The sequence below is a fragment of the Gallus gallus genome, chromosome 6, assembly GCF_016699485.2.
Source record: "Gallus gallus isolate bGalGal1 chromosome 6, bGalGal1.mat.broiler.GRCg7b, whole genome shotgun sequence".
Lineage (NCBI taxonomy): Eukaryota > Metazoa > Chordata > Aves > Galliformes > Phasianidae > Gallus > Gallus gallus.
The window spans coordinates 22,767,987-22,790,348 of NC_052537.1; the positions used below are offsets into that span (position 1 = coordinate 22,767,987).

At 41.5% G+C, this 22,362-nt stretch overlaps 2 protein-coding genes across 4 annotated transcripts in view; one reads left to right on the forward strand and one right to left on the reverse strand.

Annotated features, from left to right (window-relative positions):
- The window catches only part of LOC428967 (gamma-aminobutyric acid receptor subunit pi-like), a 44,050-nt gene extending 34,217 nt beyond the window's left edge, over positions 1-9,833 (reverse strand). Inside the window, exons 1-2 of the mRNA XM_025151805.3 lie at positions 9,764-9,833; positions 2,064-2,152 (exon numbers count right to left, since the gene is read on the reverse strand). Of these exons, the coding sequence (XP_025007573.2) occupies positions 2,064-2,119 (56 nt within the window). The 5' untranslated portion in view covers positions 2,120-2,152; positions 9,764-9,833. The remainder of the gene's footprint in view (positions 1-2,063; positions 2,153-9,763) is intronic.
- Positions 9,834-12,206: 2,373 nt separating this feature from the next.
- ENTPD1 (ectonucleoside triphosphate diphosphohydrolase 1) overlaps positions 12,207-22,362 on the forward strand; it is a 47,386-nt gene continuing 37,230 nt past the window's right edge. For 2 of the 3 annotated variants that reach the window (XM_015288620.4, XM_015288624.4), the window contains exon 1: positions 12,207-12,378. Coding sequence is in view for 1 of the 3 variants with exons in the window: in XM_015288619.4 (XP_015144105.1) it covers positions 20,151-20,205 (55 nt within the window). In the remaining 2 variants the exon portion in view is untranslated. Of the gene's footprint in view, positions 12,379-19,894; positions 20,206-22,362 lie in introns of those variants that run through there. The other variant, XM_015288619.4, reaches the window with a different exon arrangement.

Sequence of the window (22,362 nt, forward strand, 5' to 3'; positions counted from 1 at the left end):
GGGGAAAAGCAAAATGCCAAACACAGTCTGAACGAGCCTTTGAAACGCACCCCTCAGGAAAAGCTGGGCCAGAAGCTTCTTTCAGGCAATCCACTGACAGGCAAAGGCTTTGCAGACGCAAACAAAGGTGTTGCTTTTTGTTTCACACTTGACATGTTCGGCAATATTGGCTTTTGCATTGTCTTCACAGATAAACAGCAGCAGGATCACCGACATCACTGCTAATTTCTCCACTTCAAAGCATTCTGTACTGCCATGGCTCTTGGTTAATTGGCGGTGTTGAAACAGTGGCATTGTATTACCACTTCCCAGGTATAGGAACAAATACTTAAGTAATGCAAGTGGACTTTAAGTTAGCCAGAACATCAACACCCCACAAAGTCTTCCGAGTCCAACCCTACAGACTTGGACTACCGTCCTTAATTTGAAACATCTCCCTTGAAATGAATGGGAGCTGCTCTTGAGATCAAATCCTGTATTTAAGCTGATAGTGATTCAAACTGTGAGCTCTATTGGTTACTTTGATAAATTTACCATACATTTATTCATCTCTTATTTATTAATAAAAATATTTCTGGAAAAATGTCAACTCATGGAATCCACTGGCTACAGATTTTTTGTATGCATGTCTACAACACAACTTCATATTGAAAGTGAAAATAAGAGGCATTATTCAGCGAGCTGTTACTCAGACACTTCTGAAATGTTCATAGTATCACAGAATGGTTTAGGTTGGAAGGGACCTCAAAACCCATCCAGTTCCAACCCCTGCCATATAGGCTGTTTGCTGCCCACCAGATCAGGGCCCAGCGCCCCATCCAACCCGGCCTTGGGCACCTCCAGGGGTGGGGCACCACTTCTCTGGACAATGTGTTCCAGTGCCTCACCCCACTCTGGGTAAAGAATGTCTTTCTAACACCTAACCCAAATTTCCCCTCTTTTAGTTTAAAGCCTTTCCCCCTCGTCCTATCACTGTTAGGCTGCATAAATGTTGATCTCTTTGCAACTTCACTAGTGCAAAGCCACGATTATTACCTGCAGTGTGTCACAAGTCACAGCTGACAAGGTAAAACTGAATGTTTTTGGGGCAACAATGTCTGCATAGCCCTGCAAAAGGCAGAGGAGAGAGAGGCCTTACTCTCCCCCTTAGGAGACTGCCACCTGCCCTCACTAATTGAGGCTTTATCTAAAAATGTGTTTGAACATCAACTTGAAAGTAAAGCTCAGGCAGAACCTTATCACGAGGTATTTACTGGGAGGATAAACAGGCAAGGCATTTCTACAAAGAGACTTGGCTAAGCAGGTTTTAAATATATTTCAGGTAGTTAAGGATGGTGGTTGCAATGTTGTTTAACCTGTCCATGCTTGCATTTTCTTATTAAAGTTGCTTATAAAATATGTTCCTTCCAAAAGAAGACATTTTTTTCATTTTTAAAGTGCTCCACTTCTGTCTTATGGGGCCTTTTTATTTTTGCCATGGCAACTGTGCTGTTAGCAGGATTATTTGTATGTGAAAAGGATCAGTTGCTCCTTCCAGCCTAACACAATTCAGCTTTCCTTAAGAATTCACAATTTCATCTACAAAGCATAGCACATGTTTCAACCAGGCAATTCTTAAGACACTTTCCTTTAGCAATGAGTGCACAAAGATGACTTTGCTACCTCAAGCTTATAGCATATGGAGGTGTGCTCTGTGCCTCTGCCCTCAGGTGAGGTACAGTGCTTCAGGAGAGGACCATACACCCCTCTGAATTTGCCAAATGTCTAATATGATATTCACACCCTCTACACAGTAGTCCTTTATTTGAAGGATCATTTGCTTAAGTTCTTTTTTTTTCCCCCATTGGTGTTCTCGGTGAAAAAGATCTAAATCAGGGTGAAGAAGATTCATAGGGGAATTCGGCCCTGTATTTTTGTTATTGATGCCCAGGTTGGTTAATGTTTGAAAGAGGGAAGGTTCAGCTATCAAGTAGATTTGGCTTTACCTTGGTTGGATAGCTTTTTAGTTCTAAGCTGACTGATGTTATAGATTGAGGAAATAATTTTCAGTAAATATTTCTTACCTACACAGCACCAACAGAAAAAATGCTCTTAAGCTGCAGCATTTCAGACTGCACATTGTCAGGTCCAGCTTCAAAAGTTCTTGCAGCTCCTAGAAGGGAAGGGAAGGGAAGGGAAGGGAAGGGAAGGGAAGGGAAGGGAAGGGAAGGGAAGGGAAGGGAAGGGAAGGGAAGGGAAGGGAAGGGAAGGGAAGGGAAGGGAAGGGAAGGGAAGGGAAGGGGAAAGATGCAGTGTAAATGTTTTACAGTTCATATTTGCATTCCAAATATCCAAATTTCACAAGGTTTTCAACACTAACTGGAGGAATTGTACCTTGAGCAGCTGCTGCTAGAAATGCATTAGCAAATGTCTATGAGAATTAAAACTCAAAGTTAATAAAACAACATGATGTTCAGCTGAGATTTAATTTGCCAACAGAAATTGCATTCCAATGTACAAGAACTTATTCATTTTTACATTTATCCTTTCAATATTTGGAAAAGTAATGGTTTTGAAAAACAGCTGCAGACATATGCAGGAAAATCATAAGCACCTTGAGTTTTACTAGTGCTGTTTCCAATTGTGAGTGAGTGCATCCCTGGCACATCAGTGTACTCTTCAACATGAAATACCAAACCATCCATTTTGGAACTCAGAGCTGTTTTGGAGCAATGGCTCTGGTCCATTTGCAGTACCAACACTTATGATGCACATTATGGTAAGCTTGTAGTTAATGAGGAAACATTGTTGCAGCAGATAAATTACAATGATAAGTTTTTATCTCTAGCAATGTAAAAAAAAAATCTGTTAACTGTACATAAATATCCACATACATCAAAATGTATGGCAGAGGCAAGATGCTTTCTTCTGAATGGAATTTCTTTGCTCTTGTCAGTATGATTCACAACTATAATGGTTATTCGAAAGTAATCTGTCAGCTCTGTAATCCATTTCTGGATGAAAATAGTATCAATCAAAATGCTTTAATGCAGTCATTCCACAGATCTGAAATTCACGGGCTGTGCAAACTTTTACTATATTTCATCAAAGCACAGAAATGTTATTTGAAAGATTTGCCTGAAAACTAAACAAAAAAAACCCCCCAAACACCAGACAGAATCAGCAAGAGAATTGTTAAATGTTAAATACAAATGAAATACCTTTTAGGTTTTAGGAGGGGAAGATCAAATTACACTATTTTTAGTGTCAAGAATGAATTTTGCTAATAATACTACTAAGGAAGATTTTGTTGAAGCTTTGTTTTACTCTCCTTCAGCTGGCCAACACACAATGCTGGCTCCCTTCTTTTGCTCTTAAGTAATCTTTGGCTTAGCTCATAGTTCGAGCAAAAGCAGCACCACTGGTATTTGCTTGAATTAACACCATTTGAATAGCATCTGACTTGCAACAGTGGTAAGTGGCAAAATAAGTTGCTAATGTCTGCAAGAGCAGAGGTAAGCCACTTGAATGGCTTTTTAAATACGTAAAAATATTCAACAGCTTGGATATTGAAGCGTACACCAGCCTGGTAAATATTAATGTCAAAATAAATCATCCACTCTTACACCGACTTCCACAGAAAATCATGCATGGGGCATTAAGTGAGTCTGTAATAGGAAGACACAGCCCAGCTGAGCAGATGGTGTTGTCAGAACACTGCTCTCCGAACGCTGATTCTCTAACAGCCCTGCTTCGTGTCGCAGTATCTCTGCTGCGGAGCTCACTTTGGATGGTTACTTTCTAGATCTGCTATCTTTATCTCACAGGAAAATATACCAAAAATAAGAATGATCTTTCTGGTTTCCCAGAAAAGCTCTTAATGACTTCATAAAGCCTCTTTTATATTTAGCTTTTGAATTGCTACTACGAGCCCCTAATATGGTTAAGATCCTTTAAAAGCAGATTAAGGAAACCTATGGATATTTCTGTACTCGTTTTAGTTTTTACAGTGCTGCAGATCAAATGACTGAGTTAATTACTCATCTTTCTAAAGCAACTAGCTTGCCTTCAGACCTTTTCCAACTTAGCAATTTTATTGAGGGAGGTGGATTTTATTCAGTCTCTAAGACATGGAAAGTCAAACTCATTCTGTGGTACGAGGATTGGTTCTGCTGGAGAAGGGAGAATGAAGAAATAGGAGGAAGGAGAGGGTCTCACTGCTGCGTAAGAAGTACTAACAGAGAGATCTAATTAGCATGTTGACCGCACCCATCACTACCAAGGGACACTGCCAGCAAGCCAAGGAATACAGCCAGTTAGTACCGAACTCTGAAGCAGCTTCACATACAACAATTAAGCTAACTGTACGCATCACTGCTGCAGTTGCACATGTGTATGCATGCACACACTCAGTCCAATTTATAAAAGGCTTACTGAGCTGTTTTGTTCCACTAGCACCTGTCTTTTTGCATGCTTGGGCATCTCGATTTCTTCTGTCGTGCATTTACACATTTACAGCAGGACTTTTTCCTATGTATGTGAGCCTTATTAATTATAGGTACTTAAAGCTACTCCAGCAGGAGCCATAGTATTTTCCTCCTTCCTGTAGCCTGGAAAAATGCACATAACCTGTTATCTGCATGGACTATCAAGCCATTTGGTTTTACCAGACATCACATGCAATCCAGATTATTGTGCACATACTGACACACCTTCGTGTACTAAAGATTCCAGGAAGTAATGGAGGTGAAGGTAATAAATAGCTGCTCTCGCCTCCTATATAATGAAGCAACAGTGATTTCTGCTTCGACTCAGATCAGATTAAGACTGTAAAATAGTATTCAGTGTTTTTGGCGTTTCTCCTGAGAATCTGGTGTTTATCTCAGCATGAAAGTGGATTACTTGAGTTTCACAAACCTGAGAATGAAATGAGATGAGGCAGAGAGCTGGCAGAGGAAGTGGCAGTATCTTAAAATTTCACTGGAAGTGAATTTTGTGGAGATGAATCAAAGCATGAAATGCCTTTTATACTGCAGTATCTTATCCACAAGCAGAAGTGTGGAAAAGACTAAAAATTACTGAAGGCACTTTGTCATATGGTAAGGGCCATATGCCTGAATTCCCATGGATGCTGTTGCAGACATCTAAAACCGTAGAGCTATCTAAAACTGTTAGTAGTGGTTTTATAGATAGCATAAACTGAATTAGCGTTGCCATTGCTTTGACTTCTGCACCCAAACATCCAAATGACAGCCTCCTGGAAGCACTTGGCTGAGGGATTCAACCCCAGTGCCAAAGGGAGGCAGCTCCCTGCCCTGCTCTGCCTTCTGCCCACGCTGCCCACCACAACTGCATCACAGCCAGTGTGTCTGGACACTTTCTATTCTGTCTTCTGGTTGTTAGAGCAGTAGGAATTAACTCTAGGGAAAACAATGGAAAGCTGAAAATGGTAAAGATGCAGTGGGAGAAAGGGAGTTAAATGCAGTTAAAGGGAGTTAAATGGAGACAATCATGATTCAGAAATGCAGGGGGAGATGTAGAAAATCCCAGAGGATGTGGCTCCAGAATGACACCGTCACTTCCAAGCTCTTTATTAATTCTTCGCTCCTGCCTTTGTTTTTATACATTGCCACCTGGTACTGGCTTCTGCAGTTCTTATGGGCAGATTCCTTATTGACTCCAAGCTGTATGAGGAATAATCCTCTGTCCTCCTTCACTTGTGCACAAGCAGCAAGTGAAAAAGAAGGTTAACTCTTGCTCATCGCAGCAAGTCACATGGGGAACTGATGGATGCGAGTGGACCAAGGCATATGTCTGCATCCTATTACAAAGGGCCCCCACTCATTTGGCTGACAACTGGCGGCTGGCACACCAGCTAGCTTGTTTCTAAACCCTAGGCATATCTCTAGCCTGGCAGGGGCATAAACCATGTAAAGTCTCCCTGGGCAAGTAAGCAAAGTTAGATTTACATGGTCCACAGAAAGTAGCTGTCTTGTCATGTTTCCTTTGCAGAGACAGATGTTGAGTACAGGGCCATCCAGTGCTATCTAAGGAGCTGGAGGGATATTGAGCTCCTGCTGTTGACATACCCAGCAATAGCTCACAAATGAAATGCTGGATTTCAGTTCTGCTTCAATGTTGTAATCAACAGAGCTGCCACAAGGGCCAGATAATAGAAGTAAAAGCTAAAATTGTTGGTTTCTTGCAAGTTCCTTTTATCTGTATAACACCTCTCAAGTTCATGCTCATAAGTTTTTGTCAAATATACAATAATATGTATTTCAGTACCTCAAATAACAGAAGTTGTCATGTAAAGTCTTCAAAAAACATAGATTGGAAGGGCACACATTGGACCAAAGAAATCAATTAATGGAGCCATTTTAAACTTGGCCACAAAAGGAGTAATGACTAGTAGCATTTTCATACACTTAACGCTGTCTAATTGTCAGAGACATTTGCTTTTCTAGTTTGAGGTCTTGTTTCTAACCAAGTTCTCAGTTATCAATTTATCAGTGTAATTTATGTAATACAGAATGGGATTATTTTGCACGTCCACCTGTTTTCATTCTTCTCATTTTAGTTTCAGACAATAAGTCAACTGGCAGGAATTTTGTGACAGTTTTAAAGTTTTTCTGAAAAAAAGAATCCTAGACTGACAACCTAGACCTGAGTGTTCAGGGCACTGCAGTTCTAGAACTTACCTTCATGAAACAAGAGAGTTAAGTGTCAGGTGTCCTATTTCCAAGTATCACAGCACTGAGATGATAATACAGTAAACAGTGCTTCAACAACCTATAAAAATTGATGTGGTAATAAACAGTCAAAGAATGAGTTTTAATAAATGTATTCAAGAGTAACTTGTAACTGTTTAAATATGCCACTCCTTACTGTTTAAATATGGTTTGAAAAATCTGTATGTGTGCCACACAGCAATTCAATCAAATGTTTGTGAGATTATAAGTGTTTGCTTATACATGTGTGTATATGTGCTTTTTATACTTTCTTTGCTTGGCACATCACAGTTCTTCTATCTGTGTCATTGGACCTCTACAGACATCTGAAGATGTTCAAGGGTTGCTTGTTGCAGTGGAATTGCCAGGCCACAGCCTGAACCAAAGGTTGAGCACCAAATGAGAAGGCACGGCTAACCCAGGGAGCTCAGGTGCAAGCAATGCATCCCTCTTCACCCTCATTTAAGCAGCCAAGGAGGCAGTACCTCTCTGGATAGGGATTGTGCTTCTCTTGAGCTGTTGCTGGAAGAGGTGAGCCAGTTTTCCTTCATTACCTGTTATTGCTCTATAGTGCCTGTATCCCATTCAAAGGCACTTCCATCACTTTCTTTGCCGTATGCTTGTCTTGGATCAAATGATGTCTCTCAGACCTTCGCAGGCTTTAAAGGGGCATGTCAGCACTTCAAGGTGCCCGTGCTCAATTCCCTAGGCAGCCATGGATCCTCTCCTACCACATAGATTTTGGTGGCTGATGGTCACCATTCACTTGCCCACACCACAGCAGCAAAGAGCAGAGAGGTGCTCAGTTCTCATACTATTTGAAGGATGAATGTTGAAGAGCTAGACAGCCTTGAGAGGCTGAAAATGAGGAATCTAACCTCAAAGGCACTTCTGACTTGGCAAGAAAGGTGCAGGCAGCTTCAACACAGATGCAACCCATCTCTTGAGCAGTAGTTCCTGGTCAGCTGAGACCTGGCAGCTACCTGGGAGAGAACTTTGGTTCCTCAGGTTTCTAAAGGGCCCCATAAGTGAAAGCTGGCATGTAACCATAATTGACTAGCTATACAAATCAGCCTAACTTGTTTCTGCAGCCTGTAGTAAAGTGAAGCCACTGTTTTGATTGGGCACTATCAAAGTAGATATGATTAATATAAATAGTTGAAAATTCATCACATTGGACAGAATACGCAGTTTCAGATTACAAAAGTAATAACTTGATTTGAAAAGACAAGTGAAACTATGTCTTTCTGATGCCAGCTTCAATTATCATTCCTTATGAAAGTTAAGAATTGCAGCCTTCTGGCTTATAACCTGCAGGGGTCTCCCCACATACACCCTGATGTCTGAGCCTCAATATAGCATTCATGTGAGGTGGAAACGGCCCAGAACTGAGCTCAGCTCCCCTCAGGTTGCCTCCATGCAGCCTCTGGCACAGGAGAATGAGAGACATCTCTGCATGCGACTGAACACACGCTTGAGGCTCGAGCCCTGCGGTAGCAAATCAAGCTTAAAGCCATCCCCAACTTCTCTCCTCCTGGCTGAGTATTTCTCAGTACGCTTCTGAGATTCACAACAGCATCAGCCCCTCAGTTTGCAGTTGATTTTGTTTACAACTGCAAGGCTTTTTGCTGGGGGACTATAGCCTAGTGATGCCTTGTTGTCCATGCAAACTGTGAATCTGCATAATAGACTTTCCCTGTTGACAGACTTGCATAAGAACAGTCAAAACCTCTGCAAAAAGTATTAGTTTTCTGGTGATACTCCAAGCACCTCTCATCAGCTTGGGTCTCAAGTTTTAATTCTTTGCTGAACTAAGCGTCCAGTGAATGGGAGATTTCCAAACTGACCATTTCAAGCAGTACAAAAGGATGACAGGCAAGAAAGGAGACAATCACATTTTAAAGCATCTCTGTCTTTTTCCATCTAAGAAGCTGTTGCATTTGAGACAAGCTGGCCCGCTGGCCCAAATGAATTAAAATTACTCGGTAGAAACACATGCATTAGCAAATGACATTCACAGATGAAATGCTTCTTACCACCCAACCACACAAAAATGGGAATGCTCTCAAAGAGGTTCAGTGTCCTGTATTCAGCTGTGCACTCATACCCACCACAGTACGAGTCAGAGGTGTTGCTCTGTCAGTTGTGGAACTAAGCTCAAAGTCAGCAAGAGCTCCAAGGGGAATCACAAAAGGGGCTTTGAAAGTGTGTGGGTTTTTTTTTTCCCCCCATTAAAACATGTATTTTGGGGTTTTTCTTCACTAATGCAGATTTAACTAATCTTCCCACAGGGATAAGTGTATGACCGCTTCAAGATTCTTCCCATTCTGTGAGTACACATTGCTTTAGCGTTAGTCTGTGACAGCCATTAGAATCACCTGGAGTTGTATCACATTGAAAAGTAACCTTTAAGTACCCCGTTTATAACATTTGAATGGACATTGAAATTGCTGCTAGCTGGGTGGTTTATTACGATTTGAAAAAAAGCATGCTAGAAAAACAAAATGCTTTCATTTAACTCATATTTCCTTTCATTATGACCCAATACTCAACAACAGGTTTAACCAACGCATTTCTTCTTCAAGTACTGCACACCTCTCTTAAAGCACAGGCACAGCGTTGACCTTCATGTTGAACTGAGGCAGAGGTCCGACAGTGCATTGAGGGAAAATAGGGAAGCCGGTTCCTAAACTATCCTTCCTGTAGAAGCTTCACCATATGCCAACCAGTATATATAAAAACAAGTTTTTGCAAGCTTTTTGTTTTGGTTTGGTTTTTTGTTTTTTTTTGGATGGGGGGAGGTGAGGAGAAATAGAAATCACTCCTCAGATCTTACTTTTCTCTTGCTAACGGCAATTTGAGTTGTTCTGGCTGCTGATATTTTAATCCTAAGGGAACGCATCTTAATACCTCAAACGGGGGGAGAACTGTAATTTTTATTCTAAAAAAAAAAAAAGCAAGGGAGCAGAGGGGGGAGGAACGACAAGGGAAGGACAGCACCCCAGGAAAGGAACGGCGCTGGGCAGCGTCCCGAGGCGCGGTGCCGTACCTACCTGCAGCCGCGGCGGGGGTCGGAGCGCGGGGCCGCCTCCCTCCGTGCAGCCTGGCAGCCGGCCGCCGAGTGAGGGGACCGCGGGTTCGAGCCCGCCCCCGGCCGAGGGGGGGGAGGGTGTGGGTGGGCAGTGAGGGGCCCCCCTGCTCGTGATGGCTAAGCCCCGTGGGTGCCTCTGAGCAGCTGCTGCCATTTCTTTGCTTATTCTTGCCTTTTTTAGTTTCTTTGGGTAAGCTATGCTTTTTTTTTTTTCCAGTGGGCTTTGAGTTGACTGTGCTGTAGAGAGAAGCAGTGAAGGATGTCTGCCGAAAAAAAAAAAAAAAAAATCGGGGTGGCACTTCCCACTGTGCTTCTTTTCTCATGTCCCTGAAGCAAAGCTCGCATAAAACTGATTGCCTGGTCTTCCTGCTTGCAATAGCTGCATCCCAGCCACCTTGGCCAGAAAGTCCCATGCTGTCCAGGTGTTCAGGATGTTCTCAGGTAGAGAACATCTCATTGTTCAAGTTGCTCTGCAGAGATTGGAAGGAAAATGTTAGCTTTAGCACTATTTTTCTTTCTGACCTTTTTTCCTCGGGAACTGTCTACATCTTGCAGGTATGCGAAGGTATCACTTGCTTTAAGGTAATGCTGTTCCATACAGCACAAGATGAAGGAAACCATTTGGGCAAATGCAATTCCCACACCAGACTGTGTTAGGGGAAGTAGTGTCTGATAAGTTAATATCTACTGTCAGAAGGCACTGCCTGCAGTTATGCTATAAGGAAAAGCAAAAGAAATCCTTCCTGAAAGGGTCAGTATTACCAGTACCAAAATATGGAATTGCTGGTCCAAGTTGCAGAGGCGAGAGACGACAGAAGAGGAATGGCCCCTTCCCTGGAGACATTCAAGATCAGACTGGAGCATGCTCTGTGCACCTTGGTGGGGCTGTAGATGTCCCTGTTCATTGCAGGGGAGTTGGGCTGGATGGCCTTTAAGGGTTCCTTCCAACTTAAACAATTCTATGAACTTCTCTTTCAACCACCAGCACTGCAGTTCTTTTTGATGCAGACAATTGAGGAAAGCAAGTTCTGAGAGGTCCAGTCTGGGAGTTTCTAGCAGTAAGGACCCAAGGTTTTGCTTCCTTCCTCTAGCATGTGCTAGCCTCATGGTAGAAGCAGGCATGCATCCTTTGTTTTGCCTTTATCTATAAAATGATTACCCATGCCTTCTAGTAGGAGGCTGCTCTGATGCTCCACTGCTGCAGCACTGGAAGCTTGCCCCAAGCTATGGAAAGGGCTGAGGTCCAGAAAGAAAACACATCTCTGAAGAAGTGGAGCATATTTCCTTGCTGTCTTGCGCCTTTCCGTTGCTGTTATTGCCTAAAGCCCTTATTTATTACTGCATCTGCGGGCAGGAGAAATTAGAAACATGAAATCCCACGTTCCCTCCAAATGCTGAATGCTGATCTGATAATAAGTCAGGAATACGTGCTAAGTGTCCTTGCTCTGGGGTGCTTCCCCTCACATCTCATTTGAACACAGTCGAACGTTAACACATATAGTGCTTACCCTTCATTCATCAGTCAGGCATAAAGCTTGAAACCCAGTGGAAAAAAAATCCCTGATTTCTTCTTTTGCAGAACAGCTGCAAGTAGAATCAGCAGGTTTGGTCCCATGTGGCATTTCATAGCATTAGATCTGAGAAAACAGCTTTAAAGACGGTTCTCTTACCAACTGGCATAGAAACAATGCTGATGTTTGTTTATTATTCCCATTAGTACACTGAGCACAGATTATATCTAATGGAAAGTATCAGACTGAAAATTCTAGGGATTTTCCTACTTATTTCTTAACATCTATTTCAAGTTCCCACTAACTGCAGGACATAATTTAAAATGGAAGGGAAATAATCTGTCTGAAAACTCAAAGCAGCAGTGTGGTGTTGCCTATTACCATTCACAGTCCTCCAATGGAAAAATCTGAAAAGTAATCCACTTTTAAGAAAGCCAGTAAACTGTACCCGTCTGGGATTCAAGTCTTTGAGCCAGTAAGGTAGTTGAGAAGCATTAAAAAGCCCTGTGCAGGGTGCGTTCCTCTCTTCACAGAAGAACATAGATGGCTGTCACCGGGACTTCAGGTCACCTGGGACAGCAGCTGGGCCATGAGCAATTGGGGTACTCTCTGTTGGAGAGAAGCAGATAAATGACAGCGTTAAAAATGAATTTGGTTCCCCTGGCTTGAAATATTAGTTTGTCAGTAAAGTCTGTTAATGTAAAACTAAAGCTTACGTTGCTTAGTCTAACTCTGGATTATGAGGGTTCTACTGAGTGCCTCTGGCACTGTTTCCTGCCCCTTCCCATTGCAGCAATGGGACCTCTGAGGCACCGAATCTGTCACCTGCCCTTGGGGCTGGTCCCGGAGCAGGACGGCTCAATTATTAACCCCAAGCTCAAGTCCTTGAATAGAGCCATTCATCAGCCAGGAAAATCAGCTGACTCCATCCTCAAGCTGGTAAAGAGTAATGAGATGGTTTCAGAGAACGACTTGCAGAAAAGACTCACAGAACACACAGAATTTGGACATCCCCAGTAAGGAATCACTTTAACTCCATGCATTTAACCCTCTGCATCTACATCAGGTAAGTTGCTTTTTTTGGGGGGCGGGGGGGGGGGATTTTCAGTACAAACTGCCGCCTCGGAGAGTTCTTGTGATCTGCAGCACTGATTAAAAAAGCATTGTAATCTGTAATGACTTCCAGCAGCTGCCACACTAAGAATAATGGAGAATGCAGTGAACCCCTGCGTCCCTGAGATGTATTAATTCTGATCAGCTATCAGATTTTAATTGCTCAAAATGCTTTCCCCAACAACAAATAACCTTTCTAAGTAAGCCCATATAATTTCCATTTAAGTACCATATTGATACATAACATAGTGACATACCAACAAAATATAAACAAAAATATTCCCATTTTTACTTATTATGGTAACATTTAGTGGGTAGTATTCTGGAGATGTTAATGCAATGGTAAATGCTTGGAATTCTTAGTAAGCCAGTCCTGAATAAAAGCAGTTTTCATGAGGACCTGAAAGTGAGATCAAATAATTCACTCTTGTACCCAAGCTAAATGCAAAGCAAAAAGTCAGGAAAATACTTGCTGGGATACAGAATTTAAATATTACTTGATTAAAAATTGAAATAGGCAATGCCAGTGTTGAGGACTCCCAAAATCTGCTAATTGGGAGGTATATCTATTTGAAACTGTGGGTAACTGTATTTCACTGTACAGCATTCCAGCTAATGTATGGAAGACATGCAATTAACACCTTAAAACCTTCTCCAGCTTTAGAATTCTGCAGGAAAAAAAAGCCTTCTGACTGTTATATATTTTATGGGTAGTAGAGGAGGAGCCGTTCTAATACTTGGTACAATCTACACTCAAATAGGGATGTTTGCCCATGAAAATACAAATTCTTATACTTAATACAGACTGCATGAATAGTTACACTGACATGATTACGATTACTCAGTGACCTCAGGGCTACATATTCTGCAACTGTCCCAGATTACTGCAGTAAAAATATGGGTAGCAAAACACAAGTAGTTCAAACTTAGGAATGCACGTCACCTTTTGTATCCTGCAGCCCAGTCACATAAAACAAACTCTTTGTTACCTGTAGCAAGAGGCACAAAGCAATCGTTTTTTTAAGTATTGGATGTTTTCCTCACTTTTAGACCCAGGTAGGAATTAAATTTCTCTCCTCCTGATAAGCTCTTGTTTGTCAAGACTTGCCAAGCAAGCTTCTCACCTCTCTCTTTCACTGAAGTCAGTGAGGCTTAATGGCTTGCTTTAAAGTTGGTCTGACTTCCTGCAGGATTACTCATAAGCTGAAATGAAAGCATGTTGATGCTGGGGCTCTGCTACCCTACTTTTCAGTCTGGAGCAGTGCATCTGCTGCTGTGTGCAGTCAGGATCCGTGCTGCGTATGAACACCTTCAGCTCAGGTCACAGATTTCTTGTACAACGTTAAGCTCAGCTCTTCACACAGAGTGTCAAAGCACCCCAGGGTGAAACCACCCTAGAAGGGGAAGGCGCCTCCACCTGTAGCCATTGTTTCCTTAAAGGCTGTTTTGAGAAGCGCATATTTTTGCCTGTATCACTTGTCAGTTGATTCACAGCAGTAAGGATGCATTTGTCCCATCTTTGTTAGCTCTTGCTATGCTATTAAGTATGTCCAGGTGCTGGCTTTAATGAAGTACTTATGTTTCCATTATGCCTATAATAATGTTAATACTCCAGAATTACATGAAATGAATGAAAAAGCTGAGATGAAGACAGTGGATTTGGTTATCTCAGGCAATTGGTTTTCTTTTTATAATGCTGTCAATGCTTGAAGGGCCAGGTGGATTAACTGATTCTGCCAAGAACAGGCAGGCTTGTGCTAGCCTTGCATCACATACAGTTTTCCACTTTATTAGCAGGACAGCAGAAATTTGTAAGCCTCCAGCTGTGATGTATCTTGCTGTTTTAGAAGACGTGGCTTGACAGGTTGTCTCACTAGCCTGAAACACTCACTTTTCATTGTGAGCAGAATGTACCTGCTCAGCTATCAATAAAAAGCCTCAAGCAAGTGCATCAAGGTGCCATTTTCACCTTCTCCATTACTGCAGGGTGCTGTATAGTTTATTAATGATGCCATGCATCATGACCTCTCTAGCATCGCTGTTATGTGGGTCGTGATAAATGCACTTGGGCACAGTTAGGAAGGTGCAGTTGTAAGCAGGACCAGGAGGAGCTAAGAGGCACCAGGCACACACTGAGCGTCCAGCCAGACAAGCTCACCACATTGCTGCTGGGCAGCCCTAGTGATAACGCCAAATCACTGTCAAATCTTTGACTTGTCTTCCCCAAGGGGAAGCTGGAGTGAGTGCTGAAACTTTCCTTCTCTTCATGAAAGCAGTTGGCTAAAAAGTGCCACTTTCCGCTCTCACCTGGTCCATGCTCAGCTGACCTAAAGCAGCCACCAGTGTTCATGAACTACTCCATTATCTTCCTCCTATTTATCTCCTTAAATGTAGACATTAATATGCTATTAAGGGCTAATACGTGTGTATAAATAGAAGAAGAATTAAGCAATATTTACTTTAACATTTACCCATGAACATGGAGATTGTAACAAGTGCTTGCAGGACTTTTGCTTAATGTAAGTGTATGCAAGGAGAAAAATAGCAAGACGATAGTATGCCAAGCATTACTTAAATTACAAACCTTACGTTTACTAAAGTGTAGAGTTTCCTTTTTACAATGTTATAAAAACATTGCGTATGAGCCCACATTATGCAGAAATACTAAGGGTGTTTAGGCCAATAACTGGTGAGGTTAAACTTTCTACAAGCTTACTTCAACTAGATGATGGCGACATCATTACTTGTTTGGGAATATCTGTTTGTAAAGCTGTCAGATTATAGCAAGATTTCATCACTGGTGAAAGTGCGTAACTGATGGTGGTGACTACACTGAAAAAGTGTTTTGTAGCTGAGAATAGTGTTATTGTGCTTTCCATGGAAATGAATAAGGGGCATTACTTTCAGAGCAACATATGCATCTGTCTGATCTACTAAACATGAATAAAGTAATCCTGAGAACAGAAAATGCCGAAGGCAGTTCAAAAGGAGTTATAGATATACATGACATATAAGGATCTCCCTGTGGAAGTTAATGTGAGTCAACATCCACAGTGGTCCTGGATGACACACTGATTCAAAAATCACACTGTAATTGATGGAATTGGAGAGAATTATCTTCAGGGTCTCTTTTGAATTACTAATAATTTAGCTCAAGTCTACTAAATGAACAGTTCCTGCAATGTGCAGTGCTTGTGTTCCTCATCATTCATGCTTTTGAAAAGTACAGCTTTAGCTGTGTATGTACTCAAACCCAGCAAAACATAGAAAATACCATCTAAAAAACTGAATGGCAGTTGTCAGTCTCAAAAGAGCACTTTCTTTTTTTAATGTGTATTTTTAGCATAAGACTGCTTATTCTAAACACCATTTTTTGCCCTTGGGTTTTCTTACTATTCTATGGTACTGTTTCTGTCCTGAATTTTCCTTCTGTTTTTCCACACACATTCTATTAAAGGAAGCAATTTAGATTGAAATTGCCTGTTAGTAGTTGTACAATTTGAGGCATTAATCTTCTGTCTGAATATCACACTATGATGTAACAACGCTGTACACAAACAATTTTACAATCAAGTTCCCAGACCATAGGACCATCACACCACAGTATTCCATTGAAAGAGGAACCTGAAAAGCCAACATCTTTTGGCCAAATGCTCTACCATTGGGTTTGGGCTGACATCAAACAGCTGGAAGATAGGAGCTGTCTGTATCTAAATTGTGACAAGCAAGATTATGAAAGCACAGCTCCTGTGTTTGGCCCAAGGATGTACACTATGGCACACTTTTCTGATCAGTTTGACAAATATGAAAAGAGAATAAAAGGTGGGTTCAGATAAAGTTCTGTTGCCTTTTTTCCTGGATTACCTCTTTGCTATGTGTCTGTCTTGCTAATGAATTATGATGTTCATAACAGAAAAAAAGCAGGAACAGGAGGGGGATCTGTACAAATATGGTTTTGTGCCCTGAAAATGAATAATTGATTAGAGAACACAGGGCTACGGAGAGAAAAGGATCTGGGATTGAAATAAGCAAAAGCTACTCCTTAGTATTTCTGAAATTGCAGTTTTGTGTCTCTTCAGCTGTTGGTACAGACTTGAGCAAATGAGAAGTCACAGGTGATTCCAAGGTGAACTAACTCTGCTAAACTGATACAAGAGTACCTTAAAAATAAGGTTATATATGAAGAAGTGCAGAGGGTATGGTAGCTAAAGCATACATTAAGTATGCCAGCAGAACACCTCATGTTATGTTTTAAATCATATGTGCTAGGTGATATTGGTTCTTGTAGATGTGCATTTCTGTATGCTTACAGGGGGAACAGAAGACAAGTTACTCAGCTCTGACTTACTTTCAACCACAGTATATCTATGAAAAAGACACATCAAACCAATTTAATTAGTAAGAAAGAAAATTTACCATTGTAGTTGCTCATGAGCCTGCCTTTCCCTACTATCTTCCTATATTCAAAGAGCCTCGGCAGAGCACAAACTTCACTGGTGCAGGTGCTTCATCATTTTATTTAATGACGATGAAACGCTGCTCATTCCAGCAGTACACGGGGATGGGAAATGTGTTTAATGCTCACTTGCAACAAAATCAAGTGAATCTTGGCCTTTCTTTTCTGAACAGAGGAAAGTGCTCATATTAATGTTGATTTGCCGTTTCTGCTGAGGGTGGCAGTGTGGTATCATCCTCAGAAACAGAGAAACTGCTCTGCTTCAGCAGCTCTCCTTGCTGTGAGGTGAAGGTGTGTGTTCATCCTGGCCTGCTGGCTCATGGTGAATACAGACAACACAGCACACCCCTATTGAAAATGGCAGACATACCTGCAGCAACAGGGTGGTGACAACAACTTAACTCTGAGCTGATTGTGAAAATATGTGGAGTAACGCATCTACAGTATTGACTATATTATGCTAGTAGTAAATCTTTAATTTCCATGTCAATAGCTTATTTCAGCCAGCAGATTTATATAATTAAGGATTTCCTGGTAGTTGTTTACCTATCTCCTTAGCTAATCAGCTCTCTGTATTATGTGAATAATTCTGCTGTGTTCAAATGTTGATCGGTGTTCAGGTAGCTGTCAAAAGTATTTGTGCGTAGTCAATATTTGTTTAGCATTAAACAAGGCCTTTAGCAATGCTATTGCATTCACACACTATACAACCACAGAATGGGTAAGCTAGAAGGGACTCTAAAGGTATCTGGTTCCAACTCCCTGCCATGGGCTGGGTGCCCCCCACCAGACCAGGAGCCATCCAACCCAGCCTTGGTAACCTCCACAGCTGGGGAACCCACAGCTCTCTAGGCAGCAGTGCCAGGACCTTATCCCCATCTGAGTAAAGATCCTAGAGATCAAGCTGTTTCATTGTATTTAATCTGTAGCATTCTTATTCTAACCTTCATAATGGAAAATAATAATAATAATGCTATCAAAGATGCCTGAGTGGGTTAAGCAATGCTCATAATGAACTCTGAGGTTTCTGTTGCATGAACACCACATGAATGAGTCATAATTCCATTTTACTGCTTTATCAAGAGAAAAAGAGTGTTGTAGTGCACATTAAAAAGTAGCTTTGAATACACAAATATATAAGAGTTACAATTGGAAAGATTAGCACAGAGGGAGAACAATACAGAAGTACAACAGCAAAGGGACCAGCATGGATAAAATAGCATTACAAAGGAAAAGTACTCACCCACCTCTAAAGATGCAGGCTCCCAGGAAGGACTCCACAAGAGATGAATCTCCAATGAGAGATCTTTCTCCTGTGGCAGTCAGCCCTTAAATGAGGTGTAAGAGAGGTGCAGCCAGGCTTCATGCCTTCTGGTGGAATTGCCTTCACCTGTGCTCTCAGGGCTGACTGGGTCCTTTCCCCAGGTGCTCAATCAGTGGTTCAGACCATGACTCAACAGTTACCATACCATACACAAATCTTGCAGCACACACACTGGTTAATTCAAATACCATCATATTTATTTAAATATCTGAAAATACTGTATTTTATCCTACTTATAAATGCTTGGAATTTTGGAATTTACAAGTTTTCTGTTAATGGTTGCTTAAATTTGGATAGGCTATGAAGTTATTTCACCTGACAGCTGTTTTATTTTTACATCAACTCCTTAAAGAAATGATGGTCATATTTGCAGTAAAACTCTTGAAGATGCTTCTTAAATTACTTTCCATTCATTTGCCAGGGGGTGAGGGAAGCATCTGCCACTGTTTCCATGGTTTTGGTTGCTCCTTGACTTCCTCAGAAAAACCCCCAGCCCGCTCTCACCACTGAAGCTGTCTGCTTTTGCCAGACATTGGCCCACCCCGTAGGGCCAAATATAACTCAAAACTGTGTGTAAAGGGAGAAGAGTGCTGTTTTATACTAGATGCTTCTGTTGGTGCTGACCGGTGGCGAGCATGGGAGAAGCTCTTGCTGCTTGCTCACCGGATTTGCATGGCATTTACAGCAAGAACATACCAGATACTATTCGTGCATCAAATCATGCAGAGAACATTATTCACGCAGGACATCTTTTGGAAGCAGGCAGTGGTACAAACTCAGGAAACACGTCTGGATTGATCTTTCCCTGTCTTTCTGACCTGTACACTGATTGCTTGGCCAACCAAGAGCCTGTGGGGCAGCCCTCAGGCCAGGAGGCTTCCTTTTTTTTAGCATGGAGCTGCCCCAGGACACTGACCAAACTGCTCCTGGGCTGCTTTGTGCTGTGCTCAGCATGGGATTAGCCCCACACAGCAGGAACCATGACTTGTGTCTGCTTGCTAACTCTTCAAAGCTCACATGCTCTGCCTTGGGCAAGTCCCTGTTTGTGTTTCCCTGGGGAATGGTTTAGATCCTGAAGGGATATTTGTGCCCAAGAAGCGGCATAAATCCAGCTCTGATAGAAGCAGAGTGTTTTGGTGGTGGTGGGGTGTGAAATGGCTGTAGAAAACCAAGGGAGGTACAGGCAAGCCTGAAAAACACCACACTGGGTGCACTGTCACTGAATACAGTCTCACCTCTTCCTCACTCTGAGAAAGCCATGAATACAGACCTTAGTCTTGTAACAGCAGATCCCAGTATTCCACTGCATCATTGCAGCATGTTGAGAAATAGAAGTCAATAAATGCCCTGAACTAGGAGACTAACAAAGTGGGCAATCAAAACATAGTTTAAGCTGAGATTTTTAGTTTTTTCCAAGAATCTCAAAAGTTATAGCAGGAATATTTTCATATAGTCTGTCTTTGAACTGTAATGAACCTTACAGCTTCTCAATGTTGGAACATTTACCTGCATTCAGTCTGCTTGCTCTCCATTGGCCATATAGAAGCACATTAGCACAGTTGGTGTCCTATACGGTGGAAGTGATTTGGCTGCTGTTTGTTTCAAGTTTCCAGCTCTAGCCTGAGTGACCGGATCTTCTTTCACTCTTTTGTTGGATTCTGGCTGGAGTCCCAAATTGCTCTTGAACTCAGACTTTTGAATTGCAGTTAAGGGAGTAAGACCAGGATTAAATGCTGTGCCTGAGGCTGCTGACACTGAGATTTTGTATTGGACAGTGTATTCCGTTGCTTGTCTTCTGTTTTGGGTTTTTTTTTTTTAAGACCATGTTAACAGCTCATTGGAGGGTAAGGTAGTTTTGTAGATTTCGTTATTAAAAGGGTGACTGAAGGAAAGGCTCAAGGAAAAAGGTTTCATCAAGAGTAGCTTGGTTTCTAAGTTTGTGAGGATGAGAAAGAAACAGAAGACTGCATGGAAAGAGATACTGAAATGGGAGAAAGAAGGTAAGTAAAAGATTGGTGAACAGAGCAGGGTGAGTCTGGAGAGGTGATATTACCAGCAAGGGGACTTTTCCTTCCCTCCTCTAAATTAACAGTAGTGGTCGGCTCTCCTTATTAGACTGATGTTGAGGAGTGGAACATAAATATCCAACTTCCATTAGGAAGAGGTGATGAAAATTTCCTGGAAGAATTCCAGCAGAATTCTTTTATCAGGAGACTTGTACAGATGCGTGTTTAAAAATACGTAAAAGGAAAAAATAGATCTTTAGAATAAATACCACATTCCTGCATTTTGCCTTTCCTGTGCCCAGAGCAGTCAGCTGGGAATAGGGTCAATGTGCAGAATTTTAGGATTCATGCCTTGGAGTGAAAAAGAAGGGGGGAAAAAATGGAAATAAATCAGCAGCTGCAATTCTGTCTCTTTCAACAAAGGAATTAATTACTAATGAGGATCAGAAGAGTATGTTCTGTAGTTTGAATAAGTTCAGTTATTAGAACACAAACAAATACTCTAAAAACTAAAGACTCTAAATGTTAGCTTTCTGCTGGTGACTATCTTTTCATCCAAGTAGCTTTTAAATGTATTTTTATACGTAAACGTTGCTGCATAAGAAACAGACAACAGTCCTTACAAATGAGTACATTCTGCAGTAGATCTTCAGCTTGTCACTGCTGTCCTTTACTGCTATCATTACTATGTTTTAAAAGATAAGTGTATTTAATGTATGTAAAATGATTGCCAGATCTCAGTTATAGGCAGTCATTTAGAGCAGTGATGATAGGCTACTACATAAATCATGCAGTGCTTTGATTAAAGTACTGTAAATACTGTCATCTTCAGCTCAGTCTTATAGGCTACATCTGGGAACGATTTCAAGCAATGTTGTTGTTATTACCGCCATTCTAAAGTAAAGCCAGCCTTCATGCTTTAAACATAGTTTAGCAGCATATTATTTAGAATTTTTGAAAGATAAAAACACACCGGTTGTACTATGACAGGTACCCCAATTCCTCTCCAGATAAAAGAGATGTGATAATTGCAGATGAAAAAGCCTAATGTAAAAGTAAGAACAAATATTCTGATTAGAGAAGATGAGGAATAGTAGGAAGTGAGTCGTTACAGGAGAAAGAGCAAGAAACAGGAAAGGAACGGGAGCAAAGGAAAGTTTAATACAGGGAAAGAGAAGTGGATGCTAAGGGAGTGTGGTGAAGGAGAGCTATGTGAGAAAAGACCAACACATTGAGGTTGGCAGAACATGTTTGTACGCTCCACTGTGGCCCCCCTCAGGTATTCCGGGAGCTTTGTAAGTTTAAATGAAAGTGTACTTTGGGAAAATGCATTTTCCAGTTTCATAATGCTAGGCAAGCCTCTATCACAGTGGTAGGTAACACTTTTCCCTGAATTCCAGGCTGTTCTTTGAAACAGAGTATAAAAAAAATGAAAAGCACTGAGAGCAAAAGAGAAGCAGAATGGGCTGTGGCTAATCTGCCAGCACTTGGAGGAAAAAACATTTTTCCCAGCCACAAAGAACCCTATTGTTCCTATGCTAAATACTTAAATTTGCCTGCATTTAAACCAAGCTGTCTAAAACTCTGTTTTCTTCCTATGGTAAAGCATGTGCCAGTTACTGGGGCGGTGTACAGTGGCACAGCTTCAGGGATATGCATTGGATATTAATGACAAATAAAGCTGGTCTGGTAAATCTTCAGTGCATCTGCTTTCATATATATATATATATAGCCTTTGTCACTAAGTGTTCAAGCTCAATTTCATTTGCTATACACGTTTAGAGAAGTTACGCTGCATCGTGATGTTTGCCTATTTCCTCAGTATGGCATCGAATTGGGGAGAGGCAAAGATCTCAAGTAATACGAAGAGTTCTACTTTATTTAGCAAAAAATGAAACTGCTATTAATATAATAAAGCTGTTCTTAACAGATAAGTATTCACACAGTGCTTTTAGTCATTTCCTTCGACAGACCCACGCAAACACACAGACACACTTGCACTCATTACCCAGTGAGGAGATAGGAAGGGCTGGCATGCTGCTGTGCTTGCTCCAGCAGGCCAGTTTGGCACATTCATAATAGGAGAAACCAAGGAGAGCGTGGGGAATACTGTCAGCACACAAATATGATTCTGTGGGGAGAATTAATGTG